Source organism: Armigeres subalbatus, chromosome 2 (assembly GCF_024139115.2).
Source record: "Armigeres subalbatus isolate Guangzhou_Male chromosome 2, GZ_Asu_2, whole genome shotgun sequence".
Classification (NCBI taxonomy): Eukaryota; Metazoa; Arthropoda; class Insecta; order Diptera; family Culicidae; genus Armigeres; species Armigeres subalbatus.
In genome coordinates, this window is record NC_085140.1 from 414,503,211 (window position 1) to 414,523,864 (window position 20,654).

Here is a 20,654-nt window from a genome sequence, read left to right on the forward strand (position 1 = left end):
GCAAGTTCAAGCTGGAATGTATAACCATAGCATAAGTAGAAGGAAGTAGAAAGAAATATAAGTAGACGATGAAGAAAAAGAAGAAGAAAAAAAGGAGTTCTCTTCTCCTTCTAATTAGTTAGTCTCATAAAACAATATAGTTTTTCACCATGTAGTATAATGTAAACAGTCTTTTTTAAATAGAAATCTTACCCCCAAAAAATAATATTTTGTGAAATTTAATTTTGTCATTACAATTTATTTACAGAATTTATTATACATCTACGTATCAGTATTTAGCTTATAATATTTTTTGTTCATGTTCACACTCATCCTCGCGACACCTTCCCAACGTCTTCACAACTGCTCCACTTTCAACCACAGTCCTCCTTCCGATGTGAGAATTAGAGTGCGTGGTGAGATTTTCAACGGAACCGGTGTTCTGTTGGACAACGTGAACTTGAAATCCTTCAACAAGTACGCCAAACCGACTCGAGCTTGCATCACGCCGAACCGCATGCCAATACATATTCGAGGACCCTCACCGAACGGCAGGAAAGTGTACGGATGTCGTTTGGCCACCTGATCCGGCGCAAAGCGATCCGGGTCGAACCGTTCCGGATCGGGGTAGTACTCGGGATCGTGATGTATGGCATATACCGGTACGATAAGTGTGGAACCTTTCTGGAGTACAACATCGCTGTTGGGGAGCTTGTAGTCCTTGGTAACTTTTCTTGCAAGATTGGAAACAGGAGGATATTTACGAAGGGATTCTGTGGAAGAATAAATTTATCTTTAATGAGTTTGAGGTCATCCAAGTTTTAATAATTTTATCAAGAATGCTATTGAAAATGTGTGTTGGGCTCTATACTCATTTTGGCTTAACAGATTTGTCGATTAAGTTTTTTAGATATTAAGTCAGGTTGAACTTTTTAGGAGTGTTTTGAGGTAAAGCGCAGATTTAAGTAAAAATGATGTATAATATCTCTAAATCCAATAGTGACATGACAGTCGTAAAGATCGTAAATTGGACCGGAAACTACAGAAGTGTAAGCCAACAAATTTGATGTTTTGAGAAGGTGACGCATCTCTATTGCGTGTTATGCTTTAATAGATCTTACCGTTGATACACTGATCGATATACGGCATGTCTTGAATTGCCTCGTATGTCATTGAACCATGCTTTTTGATAGCATCTGTAACGCATTTCCGCGCCTTGTTTTGTAGGTCGATGTTATGCGCTAATTCGTACAAGCAATAGGACATTGCGGTCGATGACGTTTCAAAGCCAGCCAAGAAGAACACGAAAGCTTGTGCAGCGATTTGCTCTACAGTCAGTGGGTCCATTTTGCTTACATTACCGTCTTCCAACGGTTCTGCGTTTTTGAGTTTCATCAGCAGGCTCATAAAATCATTTCTTTCAATTTTGTTCTCCTCTCGATACTTGACTGTATCTTTAACAGCACCAATGAAAAATTTAGACACTTCTTTATCAGTTAAAACTATCCGAAGTGATAGAGCAATCGAACGGAACTGTTGAGCGATAAAAACTCTAAGGAGTCCACCAGGAACTGAAAATATTTTTCTTCCCATGCGTCTGAATTCGGCTTCTGGATCATGTAGGCTATTGCATTCCAATCCAAAAGCACAATTTCCGATGACATCAGTTGTAAATCGTGCAAGAATCTCCTTCATCTCAATTTCATCATTCTTCGACATTTCAGTTTTCATTAGCTTCTGAAATTCTTCGGCAACTCCAATGATGGTTGGAAACATCATTTTCATTTTTCCTGAACTGAACGTTGGCGTTAATTTGGCTCTCAAGTTTTTCCACTTTGTACCCTCTATAGCAAGCAAATGAGCCGACAAAGGATCGTCCTTTTCATTGTAGTACACTGATCGGTCATGGAAGTACTGGAAATCTTTCACTAACACATTTTTGATCATATCCAAGTCCATTGCCAACGCAACGGGATTTATGAAGAAGAACATTCCTCCGATAGGTCCTTTTCCCTTCAGATCATTGTAACAGTGCTGCATCAGTGCCGAAAAATGCTTCGTCCGCCCCATTCCAGGAATGTTACCGGCTGGGAAACTTGGTTCCGAATACGGGATGCCACGCTCCTTCCAGTATGAGTAACGCTTGCGCACCCATAGCACGGCCAAGGTCACTGCTAAAACTGATAAATAAATCCACATTGCCGAAATAAAAGAAAATGGATTGATGAATCCGAGTTGTTTCGATTCAATGGAAAGAACACTTATGCGAACTGGCCACGCAAAACGCTTTAATATACCGGGACATACACATAGATAAAACTCACGCTTATATACTAGGACAGCGCAATGTTTATCTCGTAGATTGTCGCCATGATATATTCGTTGTTTTTATTTTCTACAAGCTAAATAAATTATTTTGTCTTATTAAAAAATTCGATGAATTATTTCGTCACCTATATTTTTTTTAAATTTTGCCAATATTGCCCGATACAGCATTTTCTCTTATCACTATCACGGTTCTTTCTAACATCTTAGCTTTGCTCAGCATGCGATAGATTTTATTCAAAAATGTATTGGAGGTAACTCCAATGAAAGAATGTGGTCACCTTCAATACCATTTGTGAATGAGATGTTTCGCATTCTGTGCACACTACACATGCACATCGAGTTTTTATAAAACATCCCTTACTTAGAACAGCAACATCGCCAAAAGATCCATAAACTTATTCTGATAGTTCGACCAGTGATCATTGCATCATAAGTAAGCAAAAGATAAATATGATTCATAAAAGATGGTCGAGTTATTTCCACATGGCCACCTTCAGTCTTACGACGTCGTGTCAAGTGCGATACACTGAAGGCAGCCTGGAATTAAATTGGATAGTTATTAATCATCTTATGACTAGTGCATCAAGTCTGACCAATCCCAAACTGCGTCTAATCTGGCTCGTTTTCGTTGAAAATGCAACAATCCTAAAATTGAGTCGAGAAGTATTACTCAATCAAAATACTAATTACACGAGAATTAAAGCTCTTTCTGCGGTGAGTAGCACTCAGATATAAAAATTTAATTTCCACTCGTATTAGAAACTTATGGAAGATAGGTTCTAACTTTTATGAAATCATCATTGTTTGAACTGTATTTTTAATTAATTTTTTTATCATTCCAGTTTAGGCGGAAAAGAATCGCATTCGGCTTAATTTTATGTATGTCAAACTTAGTGTGTAGGGAACCATCAAATGCCTTCAATTCATTGGTGTTAGTCAATGGCGTAATATTAGGCAGAGTAGCTTGCTTAGCAGTAAGATCTTGTGATAATTACAAGGGATTGCAAGGAGGAGTGGGGTGCTTCTACGTACGTTTATGAGCGGCTCGCCGCCGGTACGACAGTGATGGTACTGAGACTGACCCGTTGAAATACGTCGCGATCACCTTTGGACGAGTATAGCATAGTGGTGAGCTATGTATTTCGTGGTAATGGATCTGGGCCACGAGTCCAAAGAGAGGGTCTGTTCACAAATAAAAATAACGTAACGACGGAAGGTGGTTTGATTAAGTTTTGCGGCTCATGCAAATAAATTATATTATTAAACAAAAGTGCTACTAAAGGGTGAGATGTGGCTTTCATAAAATGCTCTATTGTGAATATTTTGTTAGTACCATGTAATATAAATGTAGTTAAACTGTGAAAGAATCAATTTGTGCCGGATAAGATAAGAAATATAAAGCCCGTTAGAAACTTCTTGTCGGGTAGAATAGCAGCTTAAGTTGAAGTTTTTGATTCGGGCTCTATTATTTTTCTACAAACTGTTGAAGAAATTGCTGTCCAGCAAAGATCTGGGTAAGACGCAGTCAACGAAGCCTGATTTATAGCTTTCCACGAACTCGTTCGCTAAGGGTGACAAACGATGGGAGATGATCAGGGATAGCACAGCTTATATGCGCATTCCCCGTAATTTGCCTTGCTCTTACAGAATCCTTGAAAAAGATCCAATATGGATCGGAACTTTGGAAGAAGAAAACATATTGTTGTTTTTCATTCAAAAAACCAGACCAAAACGCCAAACCCAAGTAACATTCACACAGCTCTTTGGCATTCGATGTTATTTATTGAGGTTTTATTACTGCAACAGTCATGCTCTTCAGTTTAGGAAAAGCATTTAACACCCATGCAGTATGATCCAGATTCTAGCAGTTTTCAAAGCATTTTGAATCAGCTTATAAAATCCGAATACTACATTATTTTAAATATGAATTTATTAGGGCACTCAATGCTTTGATTAAACCATTCAGGGTAATAACAATAAAGTTATTTGATGTTTGTATTTTTTGCCATGATGAAATACTTCTTAAAATCATTTTGTAACTATGAATGTTACTTTCGAACAAAAAATGGTATCACATGAGATCAATTGGCATTTGTGATTGCTACATAAAGAATCTTATAAAACAGGTAAAATACAAGCAAAGCATTTCTGATTGAATGAAAAAAAAATGTTGGAGGTGAAGTGGTAAATAAGAGCTGAAAACATCATTTTTACCAAAGATATAGCCTTATCATCATCTCATACTGCTTGCTTACTAACAACATGCATTCTTACACATTTATAGCTGCATCAATCATCTGGAAAGCGAAATATGCTTTTCCGAAATCGCGAGTTGACAAATTGGAATGAGGCTTATGGATGAAATAAGACGGTGCATAGACCCGCCGACAGTCACTTGAAACCGTACACTTTTCATTAATGGTGGCACAGAAATGTGCATTATTGTCTCCGATCGATAAAATGCCGTCACAAGCGATAACCAGACGAGTAATTTATTTTCTACTTACAATTTCAAATGATCAATCGCAATTCCGATTTGTGACTAGCATCCATGCCGTTTGTTTATGACTTTTTTCTTTAAATGTTTGAACTGTCAAAATTTGTCTTATGATGGCCATCATATATGTTGAAAAATGACCAACCAGCATTTATAACAGTCAGTCGATCTAGTACATAAGCAATTCAGCACGTAAATCAGCTTCATAAATGTAACATCTGAACATTTTGATTTTATAGTTGATTTCATCGAAGCAACATAATTTAAGCAAATGGATCTCGAAAAATCGTCTCCGGTTACATCGCCATATTTTTTTCACTACCATCAGTAGGGATTTTAAATCGAAATATGTACTTACACAACACTACAGCCATAGTTATATACAATATGTTATAGACGAATCAGCAACGAACAATAAAATAAATAAATAATACATTTTTAGCAAAAAAGTGAAAAATAAACATATTCTTTTTTCGAAAAATAATTGTTAAAACGGGGTTTACTGAGAGCGCATTAGTTATATCAGGGTTTCACACCATATTACACAATAAATCTTATTCGGCACTAAAAATGTATGTACCATACACCAACTCTGATCTAATTATTTTTTATCGATTAAAAAGAATATGTCATCAGAATATTTGATTATGGCATTTTACGGTTTCATATACAATCTTTAATTTATTTTTTAGAGACTGAACGTATTTTATTACTCCATGTGATTGTTTCAATAAAGCCTTTTCAAGATAATTTCGCTGGCATCGAGATAAAGTGGCTTAGAAAAGGTTTTAAATTATGCTTATTTTATTTTATAATAGTTTGAAAATGGATTTCGAAAGGTTTTTAATGCCGAGTTCCTGTTCATGTTTTATTGATATTTCGATCTTGAAGTCCGTCTTTGTCTTATCTTACTCTTCAAGAGGTTTTGATGTAAGCGCTGAAGAAGAAAATGCCTCGACTAGAGTTTTATTTTTATGGAATTAAAATACTCTTGTAGTAAATCATAAAACTAAAAATGTTACTTGGGAATAAATCACCGAAAAGTACATCGAAAACAATCGACATCATCAGAACAATATTCACTATGGCGGGGTTTTATCAGAGCATAAACGACGAATTTGAACCCGATGCGAGAACTAGTATGAAAAAAAAGATCGGATCGCAGCAATCGACCGGTGTTGTTGGCTTTATTTTTCCCTTCTGTCATGGATTTTTAGTTTTTCCGACATGCTTTGATTTTGTTGTGGAAGAAAATAAAATGACGAACATTGACTCCGCCCCCAAGAAAACGCTTTGGTTGCTACTTTGTTTGAACGTGTGTGAAATTGTTCGAACAACCATTTGACAGTTGGCGGCTCGGTTGGAAAAAATTAAAACGGTTTGATTTTGGTTTGAGTTGTCGGGGGCGGAGTCAAGGTTCTCCGAACATGTTTGAGCATTTGTAGTGAAGTTGCACAAACCCCCATATATTTTTTGATGGTTGGTGCTCAAGTTGGCGCTTCGGTCGTTCGTGTGTGATATTGTTGGTCGAATAAATTGATTGTTCGTGTCGCTGTTGGTAGAACTTGATGGATGTTTGAATAAACGAGAGGTGGAGTCAATGTTGGTCAAACTGCTTGACCGTGTATTTATTTATCATCAGACTAAAGCCGGAGTGGCCTGTGCTGCACATAAAAGACTTCTCCATTCAGCTCGGTCCATGGCTGCACTTCGCCAACCACGCAGTCTGCGGAGGGTCCGCAAGTCGTCCTCCACCTGATCGATCCACCTTGCCCGCTGTGCACCTCGCCTTCTTGTTCCCGTCGGATCGTTGTCGAGAACCATTTTCACCGGATTACTGTTCGACATTCTGGCTACGTGCCCGGCCCACCGCAGTCTTCCGATTTTCGCGGTGTGAACGATGGATGGTTCTCCCAACAGCTGATGCAACTCGTGGTTCATTCGCCTCCTCCACGTACCATCCGCCATCTGCACCCCACCATAGATGGTACGCAACACTTTCCTTTCGAAAACTCCCAGTGCGCGTTGGTCCTCCACGAGCATCGTCCAGGTCTCGTTTCCGTAGAGAACTACCGGTCTTACAAGCGTTTTGTAGATAGTCAGTTTGGTACGGCGGCGAACTCTATTCGATCGGAGCGTCTTGCGGAGTCCAAAGTACGTACGATTTCCAGCCACTATGCGTCTCCGAATTTCTCTGCTGGTATCGTTATCGGCGGTCACCAGTGAGCCCAAGTACACGAATTCTTCAACCACCTCGATTTCGTCACCACCGATAGAAACTCGTGGTGGGTGGCTTACATTGACCTCTCTGGAGCCTCTTCCAATCATGTACTTCGTCTTCGACGTGTTGATGACTAGTCCAATCCGTTTAGCTTCGCTTTTCAGTCTGATGTAGGCTTCCTCCATCCTCTCAAAGTTACGTGCCATGATATCAATGTCGTCGGCGAAACCAAATAACTGGACGGACTTCGTGAAAATCGTACCACTCGTGTCAATCCCTGCCCTTCGTATTACTCCCTTCAAAGCGATGTTGAATAGCAGACACGAAAGACCATCACCTTGCCGTAACCCTCTACGGGTTTCGAAGGGACTCGAGAATGCCCCTGAAACTCGAACTACGCACATCACCCGATCCATCGTCGCCTTGATCAACCGTATCAGTTTATCCGGAAATCCGTTTCCGTGCATAAGCTGCCATAGCTGGTCCCGATCGATTGTATCATATGCGGCTTTGAAGTCGATAAATAGATGATGTGTGGGCACGTTGTATTCGCGGCATTTCTGCAATACCTGACGTATGGCGAACACCTGGTCTGTGGTGGAGCGTTCACCCATAAATCCCGCCTGGTACTGCCCCACGAACTCTCTTGCAATTGGTGTTAGTCGACGGCATAAAATTTGGGAGAGTACCTTGTAGGCGGCGTTCAGCAATGTGATTGCGCGGTATTTGCTACAATCCAGCTTATCGCCCTTTTTGTAGATGGGACACACGACACCTTCCATCCACTCCTGCGGCAGAACCTCATCCTCCCAAACCTTGGTAATCACCCAGTGCAGCAGAGCAGCCAGTGCATCAAAACCGTGTTTAAACAGCACTCCTGGTAGTTGGTCAACTCCAGGGGCTTTGTTGTTTTTCAGCCGACCGATCTCCTCATGGATTTCTTGGAGATTCGGAGCCGGAAGTCGCATGTGCTGCGCGCGTGCTCCTAGGTTCATTACCATACCGCCACCGTTGTCTGCCATATCGCCATTTAGGTGCTCTTCGTAGTGCTGCCGCCACCTTTGGATCACCTCACGCTCGTTCGTAAGAAGGTTCCCGTTTATGTCCTTACACATATCGGGCTGTGGCACGTGGCCCTTACGTGAACGGTTCAACTTCTCATAGAACTTTCGTGCGTTATTAGTGCGGTACAGTTCCTCCGTCTCTTCACGGTCTCGATCTTCCTGCTGGCGCTTTTTCCTCCGGAAAATCGAGTTTTGTCTGTTCCGCGCCCGTTTGTATCGTGCCTCGTTCGCCCTCGTGCGGTGTTGCAGCAATCTCGCCTATGCTGCATTCTTCTCCTCAACTAACTGCTCACATTCGCCGTCATACCAGTCGTTCCTCTGATCCGGAGCCACCGTGCCTAGTGCAGCGGTTGCGGTGCTTCCAATGGTGGATCGAATATCTCTTCAGCCATCTTCAAGAGATGCTGCGCCTAGCTGCTCTTCCGTTGGGAGTGCCACTTCCAGCTGCTGCGCGTAGTCTTGGGCTAGTCTGCTTGACCCTGTGTACGTTCCATTATGTAGCGTACATACGCTCGAATCAACATTGACTCCGCCCCCAACAAAAAGCTTCGGTTACTGCTTTGTTTCACCGTGTGTGTGGTTTTTCGAGCAACCATTGGACAGTTGGTGGCTTGGTTAGAAAAAATCCAAGCGGTTTGATTTTCCTAGCAGCACATATGTTTCACATAGGTTACTGCAACTGTTATGTGACCAGATTTAGTCACAATCAAGTTGTTGCAACCATTTCTGTCTGATTTGTGCTGCTTCGGGGTTTGGTTTGACCTGTCGGTGGCGGAGTCAAAGTTCGTAGTCGCACAAACCCCCATATACGTTTTGATGGTTGGTGTTCAATAATGTTCAATTGTCATCGAATTTCAAAAAACGACACTGCTCAGAAGTTTCATTACCCCAAAATATGACCCCATGCAGAATTTGAGCTCAATCGGATATGAATTCTTTAAATTTTTACCCATGAAAATTTTCCCAAATTCGAATTTTTTTTTATGTCAAATTACTTAAAAATGCATGAAACGTCGAGATCAAATAAAAGTTCAAAAAAAATTTTTTGGTAAAAATTGTTTTTTTCTCTTAGAACATTTTTGGGACGCAAACATTTTCATAGCCAAAAATATCCTTCTATAGTCCTATGCAAAATTTGAGCAAAATCGGACCTAATTTAGGTATGCTCAAAATTAATTAGGGCATGGGAAATGTTTGCGTAACGTCCAGCTTTTAAATTCGATGAAAAATTATTTTCGCCATAAAAATTTTAAAGTCCCAAAACAGTCGATTTTTTTCAAAAAAATAATTCTCAAAGTTGCATGCATTTTGAGTCCTTTTTCATCAAAAAACTAAAGAATTATTTCCCCTTTGTGAGAAAAAAAATAAAGTTTTGATTAATTGTGAGCACCCCTAAACCATGTCCTATTTAGCTCAAATTTTGCTTAGGGGGATATTTTAGGCTACGAAAACATTTGCGTGTCGTCCGGTGTTAAAATTCGATGAAAAAAAATTTCATCATATGAAAAAAAAATTAAGTCCCAAAAATGTACTAATATATAAAAAAACGATCTTTTTAAATAACGTCAGATCTCGACGTTTCATGCATTTTTAAGTCATTTGGCATCAAAAACAAAAATTCGACTTTTCTTTTGGTCCTCCCTTGGAAAAATTTTCATGGGTCAAAATTTCAAAACTTTGATGAATTTTAGGCAGGATTGAGCTCAAATTTGGCATGGAGTCATATTTTGGGAGTAATGGAACTTGTGAGCAATGTCGTTTTTTGATATTCGAAAATGTCGTTTTCATTGGCACCCTACTCTACATTCCAACTGGAACTTGGCCTGCTTTTCAACGTATTCTATTTGCATTTCCTCAGTTATAAACTAAAAGCTTTTCTATGCCCGCCATTGCATGAGTATGTGTCTTGTATGGCAAGTACAATGGATACACTATGCTCAGAGTGTCGAGAAAGTTTCGCACCCGAAAACATCCTACACCGGACCGAGAATCGAACTCGCCATCTCTAGATTGGCAATCCTAACAAGGCTACTGGAGACCCACGTTGATACACCTATGGATTCCTATCTTTCCCAACGCGAGAAGCCGATAATATTAGCGACTTCAAAACAAATAATTACGAGTGGACGAAATTCTTATCTCATATATTGATATTCCAAATGCACTGATATGAAAATTTGTAAGCCTCCTAGACAATGATTTTATGCAATTCATTTGAAAAATTGACAAATTCATCATTCAATTTCGCAGAGTCATGTTTTTGAGCAACTCACGACTTGCGTTCAAGCTCAACAATACAACCGATGGATCCAATGGCGAATTTAAAACCAACTGCGTCGTTGAAGATTGAAGTAAAAATTGCAGTAGTGCGGCGGTTTTATCTTCCTACCATCATCAATATTATGATTACGGCTCAGAATTAAAGGCAATGAATCGACTGCTTTGAGCGTGCTTACAGCGGCACACTAGGAGTTAACTTTCTGAAATCAGTATGGCGAAAGGCATCTAAGGTTCGATTTCTCCAAATTAAGCACTTTAATCGAAAAAATATTTGGTAGGCGTAGTAGCGGACACCATCCCTCATAACCGGTACCAAATAGTTTTTCATGAAAAGTTCCTAATTTTGAGAAAACCAGCGTTAGATGTCTTTCGCCATACAAATTTCTGGCGGTTAACTCTTGCTGGCTATTTTCGCATATACGATAGCTCCTGGAAGTGGAAGCGGCGAGTAGCAAATCAGCCACTGCCAATAATTCATTGCTAATGCAGTGTACACACGGTAAAGTAGTTTGACAAAGATTGACTCCACCCCACCCCCGACACGAACACTCAATTTATTCGACCAAGAATATCACAGAAGGAGAAAAAGGTGTACCAACATTTGCAGTAGTTAATAATTAATTATTATTTATGTATATACGACAGCGGAATTGATCCGCAGGATGGGTAGCAAGTGCAATTTGTCACATTGAAAAGGCTATGGAATCACGCATTAGGAATTGAATTTGACGGCCACAATTCTATAGAGTATGAGATTAAGACTTTCCATGCATTAAATGAAAGACTTCTCAGTTCAACTCGGTCCATGGCTGCGGAGGGTCCCCAAATCATTTTTCACCTGATCGATTCACCTTGCTCGTTTCGTACATCGCCTTCTTGTGCCCGTCGGATCGTTGTCAAGAACCATTTTCACCGAGTCATTGTCCGACATTTTGGTTACGTGCCCGCCCCAACCGCAGTAGTCCGTTTTTTATGACGTGAACGATGGAATGATTTCCCAAAGGCCAATGCAACTCGTGGATCATTCGCCTCCTCAATGTACCTATTTAATTATTAATTTTCGTCAACCGTCGTAGACTAGTACATATAAATACCTATACATAATTTTTTTACTTTTTTTTACTTTTTACCGTTCGCCATCTGCACCCCACCAAAGATAGTATGCCGCTTTATCCGTTTAGCTTCCCTTTTCAGTTTGATGTAGGCTTCCTCCATCCTCTCAAAGTTACTTGCCATAATATCGATGTCGTCGCGAAACCAAATAACTGAACGGATTTCGTGAAAATCGTATCGCTCATATCGATCCCTGCCCTTCGTATTACTCCCTTGCCGTAATCCTTTGCGTGTTTTGAAACTCGAACTACGCGCATCACTTGATCCATCGTTGCCTTGACCATCCATATCAGTTTATCCGGAAATCCGTGTTCGTGTATTAGTTGCAATAGCTGATCTCGATCTATTGTATCATTTGCGGCTTGAAAGTCGATGAATAAATTATGGAAAGAAATGGTCATAAAAAGACAGGATCACCGTCATATCGGCACCAACATTTCAAAAGGGCGAAACTGCTTTTGTAAACAAGAGCTTCTCACGTCGCTGGTAGACTAATTTGAGCCCACTCACAACATCCAGCACCATTGATTGAAAGAAGAGGATTCGCTGCATCCATCAGTGGTGTTGGATTGCGTGAGTGGGCTCAAATTAGCCCACCAGCGACGTGAGAAGCTCTTGCTTACCAAAGCAGTTTCGCCCTTTTGAAATGTTGATGCCGATATTAGATAATTGTTTTGGTTTTTCATCTTTCATCGGAAACTAATTAATGCAATTGAATCATTTGTTTGAGAAACTGCATATATCCATTTTACAAAATTTCAAGAAAACAACAAAAAATTGTTTTTGAACAAATGGGCACCGAATCTTTTGATTTCCTCGATACAGATCAAAAGTTTTTTTTTCAAAAATCAACACCCTGAAGCACTTGCGAAAACTGTAAGCAGTACTCCATAATTGCTCGTCAAAGTGCGTGCACATATGTAGTTTCTCAAACAAACGAAAATTTCTTTATACATTCCTGAACAAAAAGTTTTTTTTTCCGTATTTTTTGCCGGAATATGTAGGGGAGGAGGTTCGGTTGAGGGCACCCTTTTGTGTTTGGTCCATAACTTTGGCCCTGGTTGATCTTATGTCGACATTTGCATAGCAATCGAAAGCTAAACTTATAACCTTACTACTAGCAAAGAAATTAATATGATTTCATCGATTTAGAAAAAAAAATATTGACGATTTAGAAAATTTGACATTTTTGGACATTTTCATTTCGTGGTTCGGTTGTGGGCACCCTTGAAAACTTAGCTAAAAATAAAGAAGCATGAATAAAAACCACCCAGATTTAAAGACAAGGGATAGTTTATTCATTGTAAAAGCCAGGAGACGCTAAAAAAACTTAAATCAATTCACCTAGCAGTGATGATGCCTCCCTCGGTGCATTAAGGAGGATGTTGAAAAAAATCACATAAGAAAGGTCTAAAATAGCACTTTAGGTAAATGGGTTTTAATTTTTCATTGATTTACGTTTTATTGGTATGCATCACAGTCAAAAAAATCCTGATTAATCACCCTAGCGGCAATAGTGCCTTTCTCGTTCATTTCAAAAAATTATATTTTGGCCATAAATTTTGATCCCATAGTCCGATCTGACCAATTTTCAATAGGAAACAATGGGAAAGCATTTCCCGCCGAATGCAACTTGTTGCAAGCAAATCGGTCAACGCTTTGTTCCAAAAAGTGTGTATAATGACTAGACATGCCCAAAGAACAAAAATATTAAATAAACTCATTATTTCGAACAATTATGTCAAACTAATTATAAAAACTGCCTTAAAACGTTATTAAAAATAAGTTAAGGGACAAGTAAAACGATATTGAATGATTTATCAATAAAATGAGGGTGCCCATAACCGAACCAAACAAGGTGCCCATCGAATTTCGCAGCCTTTTTGAAACGAGAAGAAAAAAAAATTCGCGCTTAAATTTTGATGGCAATCGACATTGGGCCTCAAAATATATTAAATTTACTGTGTAAATACGCATTAGAACTCACTTTTTGAATTAAATCCTTTAATTTATGACACTTTGAAAAAGGCCAAAAAAAACTTTCGTGTTGTTTTTCTTGTACAAAAATTTATTTGTTTCTAGTTCAAAGTAGAAATGCCCATACGGTTTGATATTGAGCACAAAACATCATGCTATTATAGCAAACAAATGACGGTTGTCAGAATGACAGCATCTCTTATTTGTCAAAAGATACATAGGGGTGCCCATAACCGAATGGTGCCCACAACCGAACCTCCTCCCCTATTTTTGTCGAGGATTCAGAATACATAAAAATCTCATTATGGCCAATTTTGTTACAAATGCAGAACAAACGGTTCAATTATAAAAAGGAATACATAAAGTATATTGTTCAACGCATATTATCCCTCGAGAAGGTATCAATGCAATGTATCAAAAAAAAAATTATTCATAATGCGGTAAAGGTATATGGGAGCCAAATTTGTATTTTTTTGCTTATGCTAGTTCTATTTTGCGAAAATGGTTTGAGACCAATCTTCATTTTTCGCGTTCTACTTGATTACTCAGTATCCAGAAGGTGGCAAAAGCTGGGAAGATACGCTGGTCAGAGTGTGCTGCAAGAATGCCGGACAGCAACCTTGTAAAGATGGTGTTCGCTTCCCATCCGGCAGGCACATGGTGGCGCGGAGCACAGCGAGCAAGGGTGGTGGATTTGGTTGAAAATGTTTTGGCGAGCGTGATGCGCAACCGAGAATGGAGAGATGTATCATCGAACCATGTTTTGTGACGAGAAATAGTTGATTTAGTGTTATCTGTCTGTTTAATTGCAATAGATACGTATTTCGATCTCAACTGTAAAGCCGTATCCACTGTTTTGTACTTTACTCCACTTGCCGTGGAAACTTGATGTCTTGTTGGAAAATGGGTCAGTTGTTACATTACACCACTTCTACTATCTTATTGGAAACACTTTCATGATCCGCCATCACTTCCTAGATGGCAGCACTAAAGCAGATATTTTCACCATCTCGAAGGGATTATTTACATCTTTAGTTTCACACCACAAGCTGACGCGACGTAATCAAAACATACGTGATTGATTGATCTTTACTCCACCACAAGCTCAGTAGCTAATCGAAATCCAATGAGACTATATCGCTCTGCAGCCAGATAACTCAGTCAATGTGATAAGAATTTGATTCAAGGAAATTTTCTAGTCAAAACCTGCAGATGGTCAGTGCACAATAACCGAGCAACGCACCGGAATGAATTTACTCATCCTGTTCCTAGCCGCGGCGGCATTTACCTACAAATGGATCTACCGACACTTCGAGGCCAGATATCGCTTCTGGAGACAACACAACGTTCCTCATCTGACTCCTCGCTTTCCGGTGGGCAACGCTGGAGATACCCTCAAATCGACGATACACTTTTCGCACATTATGGAAAACTTGTACCGGGAGATGAAGCACTTTGGTGACTATGGTGGAATCTATTTTTTCAGGGATCCGGTCCTGGTGGTGCTGTCACCGGAATTCGCAAAAACGGTGCTGGTGAAGGATTTCAACTACTTTCTGGATCGAGGAGTATACAGCAATGAGAAAGACGACCCATTGTCGGCGAATTTGTTTTTCATGGAAGGCCACAGGTGGAGGAAACTGCGAGCAAAGTTGACGCCAACATTTACGACCGGCAAACTGAAGGCAATGTTCCATACGATTTTGGCCGTGGGGGAACAGTTTGACCGGTTCTTAGACGATTATACGAAACAGAAAGACGTGGTTGAGGTGAAGGATTTGTTGGGAAGATTTACGACGGACATCATTGGGTCGTGTGCGTTTGGAATCGATTGCAATAGTTTGGAGAATCCGAGGTCGAAGTTTCGCGAGATGGGCAAAAGGATGATCAACTTTCCGAAGCGGAAAGCGCTGAAGATATTTTTTGCAATGATGTTCCGGAAACAGGCAAGATGGTTGGGGATCCGATTCAACGACGAAGATATTTCGGAATTCTTCTTCGGAGTTGTGAGGGATACGATTCGGTATCGGGAAGAGAATAACATCGAGAGAAAAGATTTCATGCAACTGCTGATAGAGTTGAAAAATAAAGGATATATGGAGGGTGATACCGAAGATGCTGAAGAGCTGCAGAACAACCGGCTGGAGAAAATCACGTTTGAAGAAATTGCTGCTCAAGCGTTCGTTTTCTTCTTTGCTGGATTTGAAACGTCAGCTACCACCATGACATTCGCCCTTCATTTATTGGCCATGAATCAGGAAGTACAAGATAAAGGTAGGAAGTGCGTTCATGAAGCACTAGACAAACATGGTGGAAAACTAACTTACGATTCGTTGATGGAAATGACATACATTGATTGTATTATTCAAGGTAAGTGACTAAAACATTCCGGTAAATATTTTCGTACTTGTATTATTTGTATTCTATAATTAGGAAAGCTTTGATCACCGCGTGACTTTATCGAAATTAATTTATTGGCTTTTTTCGGTGATAATTATACTACTCAAAGCGAAAGGGAGTAGATGAAAGTAATGAAGATACAGATTCGATTGACACCGCAAGCGAGCGGCAAGTGTGAAATGAATAGAAACTGAAGATTAGCAGAGGGCCATATGAGAGAACAAGCATTGTTGAAATCGCTGTTATTCTATATAACATTTCACACTTGCCGCTCGCTTGCGGTGTCAATCGAATCTGTATCTTCATTACTTTCATCTACTCCCTTTCGCTTTGAGTAGTATAATTATCACCGAAAAAAGCCAATAAATTAATTTCGATAAAGTCACGCGGTGATCAAAGCTTTCCTAATTATAGAATCCAATTGGCAAAAAATTGATGAAATACAGTTCGAATAAGATTCAATTTGGGCGAAGTATGAGCTTGCGAGAGTTATGCGTGAAGAGATTTAGCGCGCTCTTGTATGAATCTCTGAAAATATGCCACGAATCAATAGAACTGTTTACGCTAGCCGAACAGCACTTTAGCAGGTTGAAATCGCTGTTATTTTGCCTGTCTTGGTACAGTGATCACCACGTCACTATCCAAGCCGTTCCTGGGTGGACGTTAGGCAGAATAACAGCGATTTCAACAATGCTTGTTCTCTCATATGGCCCTCTGCTAATCTTCAGTTTCTATTCATTTCACACTTGCCGCTCGCTTGCGGTGTCAATCGAATCTGTATCTTCATTACTTTCATCTACTCCCTTTCGCTTTGAGTAGTATAATTATCACCGAAAAAAGCCAATAAATTAATTTCGATTAATTTCGATATTTGTATTCTAGAAACTCTGAGGATTTATCCACCGGTGGCAACGATTCATCGCGTTACTACGAAGCCCTACAAGCTTCCTAATGGATCAGTGCTTCCGGAAGGTATTGGCGTTGTGATCCCAAATCTAGCGTTCCAACACGATCCAGATTTTTTCCCTGAACCGATGCTATTTCGCCCGGAGCGATTTTTTGAAGATGAAAAAGAAAAACGGCACAACTTTTCTCATCTTCCGTTTGGTGAAGGACCTCGGATCTGTATTGGGATGCGATTTGGCTTACTACAGACTAGAATGGGGCTTGCAATGCTGTTGAAAAACTATCGTTTCCGAATATGTTCTCAATCGGTAGTTCCTTTGAAAACAGATCCTGTGAATTTGATCTACGGGCCAGCTGGAGACGTTTGGTTGGGAATAGAAAAAATCCAATAAGAAAATGATAAACCGGTGAATTATGTCATCTTTCTGTTTACAAACAAATAGCCGAAAACCTTCAGTCTCACTAACACTCTGTTGATTCTGTATATACAAGCTATATTGCATTTCAAAATGTTCATTCGAGTGAATTGTTTTGTGTGTTTTGTGAACTTAAAGGCTCCCCCAGACCTAAGTGATTTTATCGCCGCGACGGCGACAACTAGTCGCCGCGATTCTATCGTTGGGTCGCTGCAGACAATGTTCTATTTACGCTTCCATACCAACGGCGACAAAATCGCAGTCGCCAAGCGCTAGAATCACGTCGCGACTGTCGCATCGCGTGTGTTTGGGGGAACCTTAATTCTTATGGTTCACTGTTGCGTGGCTCAACTGTCGATCATTCTGGGTTGAAGATCATAGCTCTCAGTCTTTACTTTTTTCGAATTATAATGAGACCAAAACTGTTCCTGTGAATTATCATCATACTCGTGGTTGTCATTATCCCATGAAAGTATGTATTCCCATTGAAATCATAAAGACGTTCCACATATGTTTTATCTTCGGAAGCTTTATAGTCATTCTATTTATAGTTTGTCGTATCTACGCATCGCAACTAATAGAAGACCTTTAAGTATGATTTTTGTAAACAAACCCATTGAACTTTTAATCAATTATTCCCGAGAGTCTTAGCGTGAATTAATTTGCAGTCTTGTAATGAAAATTCAAAAAATCATAAACGGCTTTGCAAAATACAAAAATAAAAAAACGAGTTAAAGACCTGCTTTAACCTTTTTGTGAAATTGATAATTTTTGTTGCAAATTCACCATGGTGATAACAAATTAACCAAATAATATTGTACGCGTGTGGTCGGCTCATGAGCGGTGTTTCAGATGCAAATTCATACAATCAAACGTTCGCGTGAACACAGAATCTTTTTTCTCCAGCGCTGGAGGAGCGCTTTATTCAGTCTTGAACAGTGAACAAGAGAGGTTTATTATCATAGACACTTGGAGGTCGATTTGTGCTCCAAAATGATAACACTACTTCTAATCAGTGCAGTGACGTTAGTTTTCCTGTTTATCAAACAGCGTTTTAACTATTGGAAAGTGCGAGGAGTACCTTATGTGCATCCATCGTTTCCGTTGGGAAACCTAGGGGGGATCGGCTCTACAAAACATTTGTCCGAGGGAATGGAAGATCTGTACAGCAAATTGAAGGGCAAGGCACAGTTCGGTGGAGTTTATTTCTTCATCAACCCGGTGGTTCTTGCCACGGATCTGGACCTGATCAAAACCATTCTGGTGAAAGATTTCAATTTCTTCCACGATCGATCCATTTACTACAATGAAAAAGATGATCCGTTAACGGCGCACCTTTTCACCATGGAAGGCATCAAGTGGAAGAATATGCGCGTCAAGATAACGCCCACCTTCACGTCCGGTAAAATGAAACTGATGTTGCCAATCGTTCGTGATTGTGCGAATGAACTGGAGAAGTGTCTGGCGAAGGAAATCGAGGACGGCAGGGAGATCGAAATGAAAGATATTCTCGCTCGATTCACGACAGATGTTATTGGAAACTGCGCTTTCGGATTGGAGTGTAACAGTTTACATGATCCGAATGCCGAGTTTCGTGTGATGGGACGGAAAGTGTTTCAACAGCAAGGGCTTGGATTTCTGAAATTTCTTCTGACGCAACAATTCAGAACAATTTCACGTGCCTTAGGGGCGACCATCCTACATCCAGAGGTGTCCAAGTTCTTTTTGAAAACAGTTGCTGATAACGTGGAGTACAGAGAGAAGAACAAAGTCGAACGAAACGATTTCATAGATTTAATGATCAAGTTGAAAAATGGACAGACTTTGGATCATGAGAATAGTGAGCAACATGTGGAAAAGATCACAATGAAACAAGTAGCTGCCCAATCGTTCGTTTTCTTTTTTGCTGGATTTGAAACTTCTTCAACGTTGATGTCATTTTGCTTATACGAGCTGGCGCAGAACCAAGAAATTCAGGATAAAGCTCGAAAGGATATTTTGGATACCTTGAAAAAACATGGATCGTTGACGTATGAAGCACTTCACGATATGAAGTACTTGGAGAATTGTATCTACGGTAATGTTGAAAATGTTCTTTTGTTAAGCTATTGTTAAACATTGAAAATTATTCACTATTTTAGAATCCCTCCGACGGTATCCGCCAGCGTCAAATATATTCCGAACTGCAACCCAGGACTACAACGTACCAGAGACATCCGTAACCATCGAAAAGGGCACATCGGTCATGATTCCTACGTTGGCTATTCACATGGACCCGGAGTATTACCCGGATCCGCAAAGGTTCGATCCGGATCGGTTTAACGCAGACCAAGTAGCGGAACGGCACCCGTTTGCGTTTCTTCCTTTCGGTGAGGGTCCTCGCATCTGCATCGGGATGCGTTTTGGACTGATGCAAGCCCGGGTAGGACTGGCCACGTTGCTGAAGAACTTTCGGTTCACGGTTGGTACTAAGTTGGAACATCCGCCAAAGTTTGATCCTTCCAGTGCGATTTTAATGATCAAAGGTGGATTATGGTTGAAGGGTAGCAAAATTTGAAATATGTTGAATAAAGTTTAATCTTGGATAAACCTAACTCCGGTTCTTGAATAGAAAACAATATTTTGAAAACGGACACATCGTTTGTCACATCCTTTCAAAAGCATTGTGTGAGGTTGCTTTCTCTTTGCTCACCAGACAATAGAAGTAAATAATGAGTGCTTGATGTACATTTATATTGCACGTTGCATCGGTCATGAGAAGCGCGTTTCTCCGCAGGTTGAAGAAATTATCTCGTTTTTCTCGCTGCGGAAAATCATTAATTACCGGGAGTGCGTAATAAGAACGTCTGATTTGGTTGACATTTTGAATAAGAGTGAAGGATTTGATTTTTCAAATTCAATTTAGCCTGATATCAAACTCTATCTGGTAAAAGGGCGAATGTCGCAAGAGAGAATTCTCTTCGTCGACTTCCCCTCTTTTAAATAAAAGTGACAAGCAGAGGATTTCTTTGCAGTTTATCACATCAGAATGCAAGTTCGCATTGTTTTCTATCGTGCTGAGGTGTTAAACCACAAAGAAATCCGCTGCTTGTCACTTTTATTAAAAAGAGGAGAAGTCGACGAAGAGAATCCTCTCTTGCGACATTCGCCCTTATTCCAGATAGAGCTTATATTATATTATAATCTAATGATAGGCACGCAGCTTACTTCAGGCTGCGATTGTGGAGTTACTTCGGGGGTCAGCGAAACGACTTCTTCGATGTCTAGCTGCACCAGCGTTCGGCTTCGTGGAATTTCTCTACATTCAAGCTTCATCTCGTCGATGAACGTCACTTCTCGACTCTTGATGACCGTCTTGATTTTTGGATCGTACAGCCTGTACCCCTTTGTTTCTTCATCGAAATCGGTAAGGATACACTCGCGGAATTTCGGATCCCATTTCTTGCGTTTTGGTTTCGAACACTCTAACGTGT

General features: G+C 40.1%; 3 protein-coding genes across 3 annotated transcripts; 2 read left to right on the forward strand and 1 right to left on the reverse strand.

Annotated features, from left to right (window-relative positions):
* Positions 1–290: 290 nt before the first annotated feature.
* Positions 291–2,208, reverse strand: LOC134217687 (probable cytochrome P450 6a13). The gene is made up of 2 exons (XM_062696498.1): positions 1,101–2,208; positions 291–752 (listed from the first exon to the last, which is right to left on the reverse strand). Exons 1-2 carry the CDS (start codon positions 2,176–2,178, stop codon positions 337–339), a joined length of 1,494 nt encoding a protein of 497 aa, XP_062552482.1. The 5' UTR covers positions 2,179–2,208; the 3' UTR covers positions 291–336.
* Positions 2,209–14,530: 12,322 nt separating this feature from the next.
* Positions 14,531–17,177, forward strand: LOC134217688 (probable cytochrome P450 6a20). The gene is made up of 2 exons (XM_062696499.1): positions 14,531–15,829; positions 16,742–17,177. The coding sequence occupies exons 1-2, from the start codon at positions 14,707–14,709 to the stop codon at positions 17,155–17,157; spliced, it is 1,539 nt and encodes a 512-aa protein (XP_062552483.1). The 5' UTR covers positions 14,531–14,706; the 3' UTR covers positions 17,158–17,177.
* Positions 17,178–17,639: 462 nt separating this feature from the next.
* LOC134217689 (probable cytochrome P450 6a20) lies at positions 17,640–19,775 on the forward strand. The gene is made up of 2 exons (XM_062696500.1): positions 17,640–19,258; positions 19,323–19,775. The coding sequence occupies exons 1-2, from the start codon at positions 18,175–18,177 to the stop codon at positions 19,736–19,738; spliced, it is 1,500 nt and encodes a 499-aa protein (XP_062552484.1). The 5' UTR covers positions 17,640–18,174; the 3' UTR covers positions 19,739–19,775.
* The last annotated feature ends 879 nt before the right edge of the window (positions 19,776–20,654 follow it).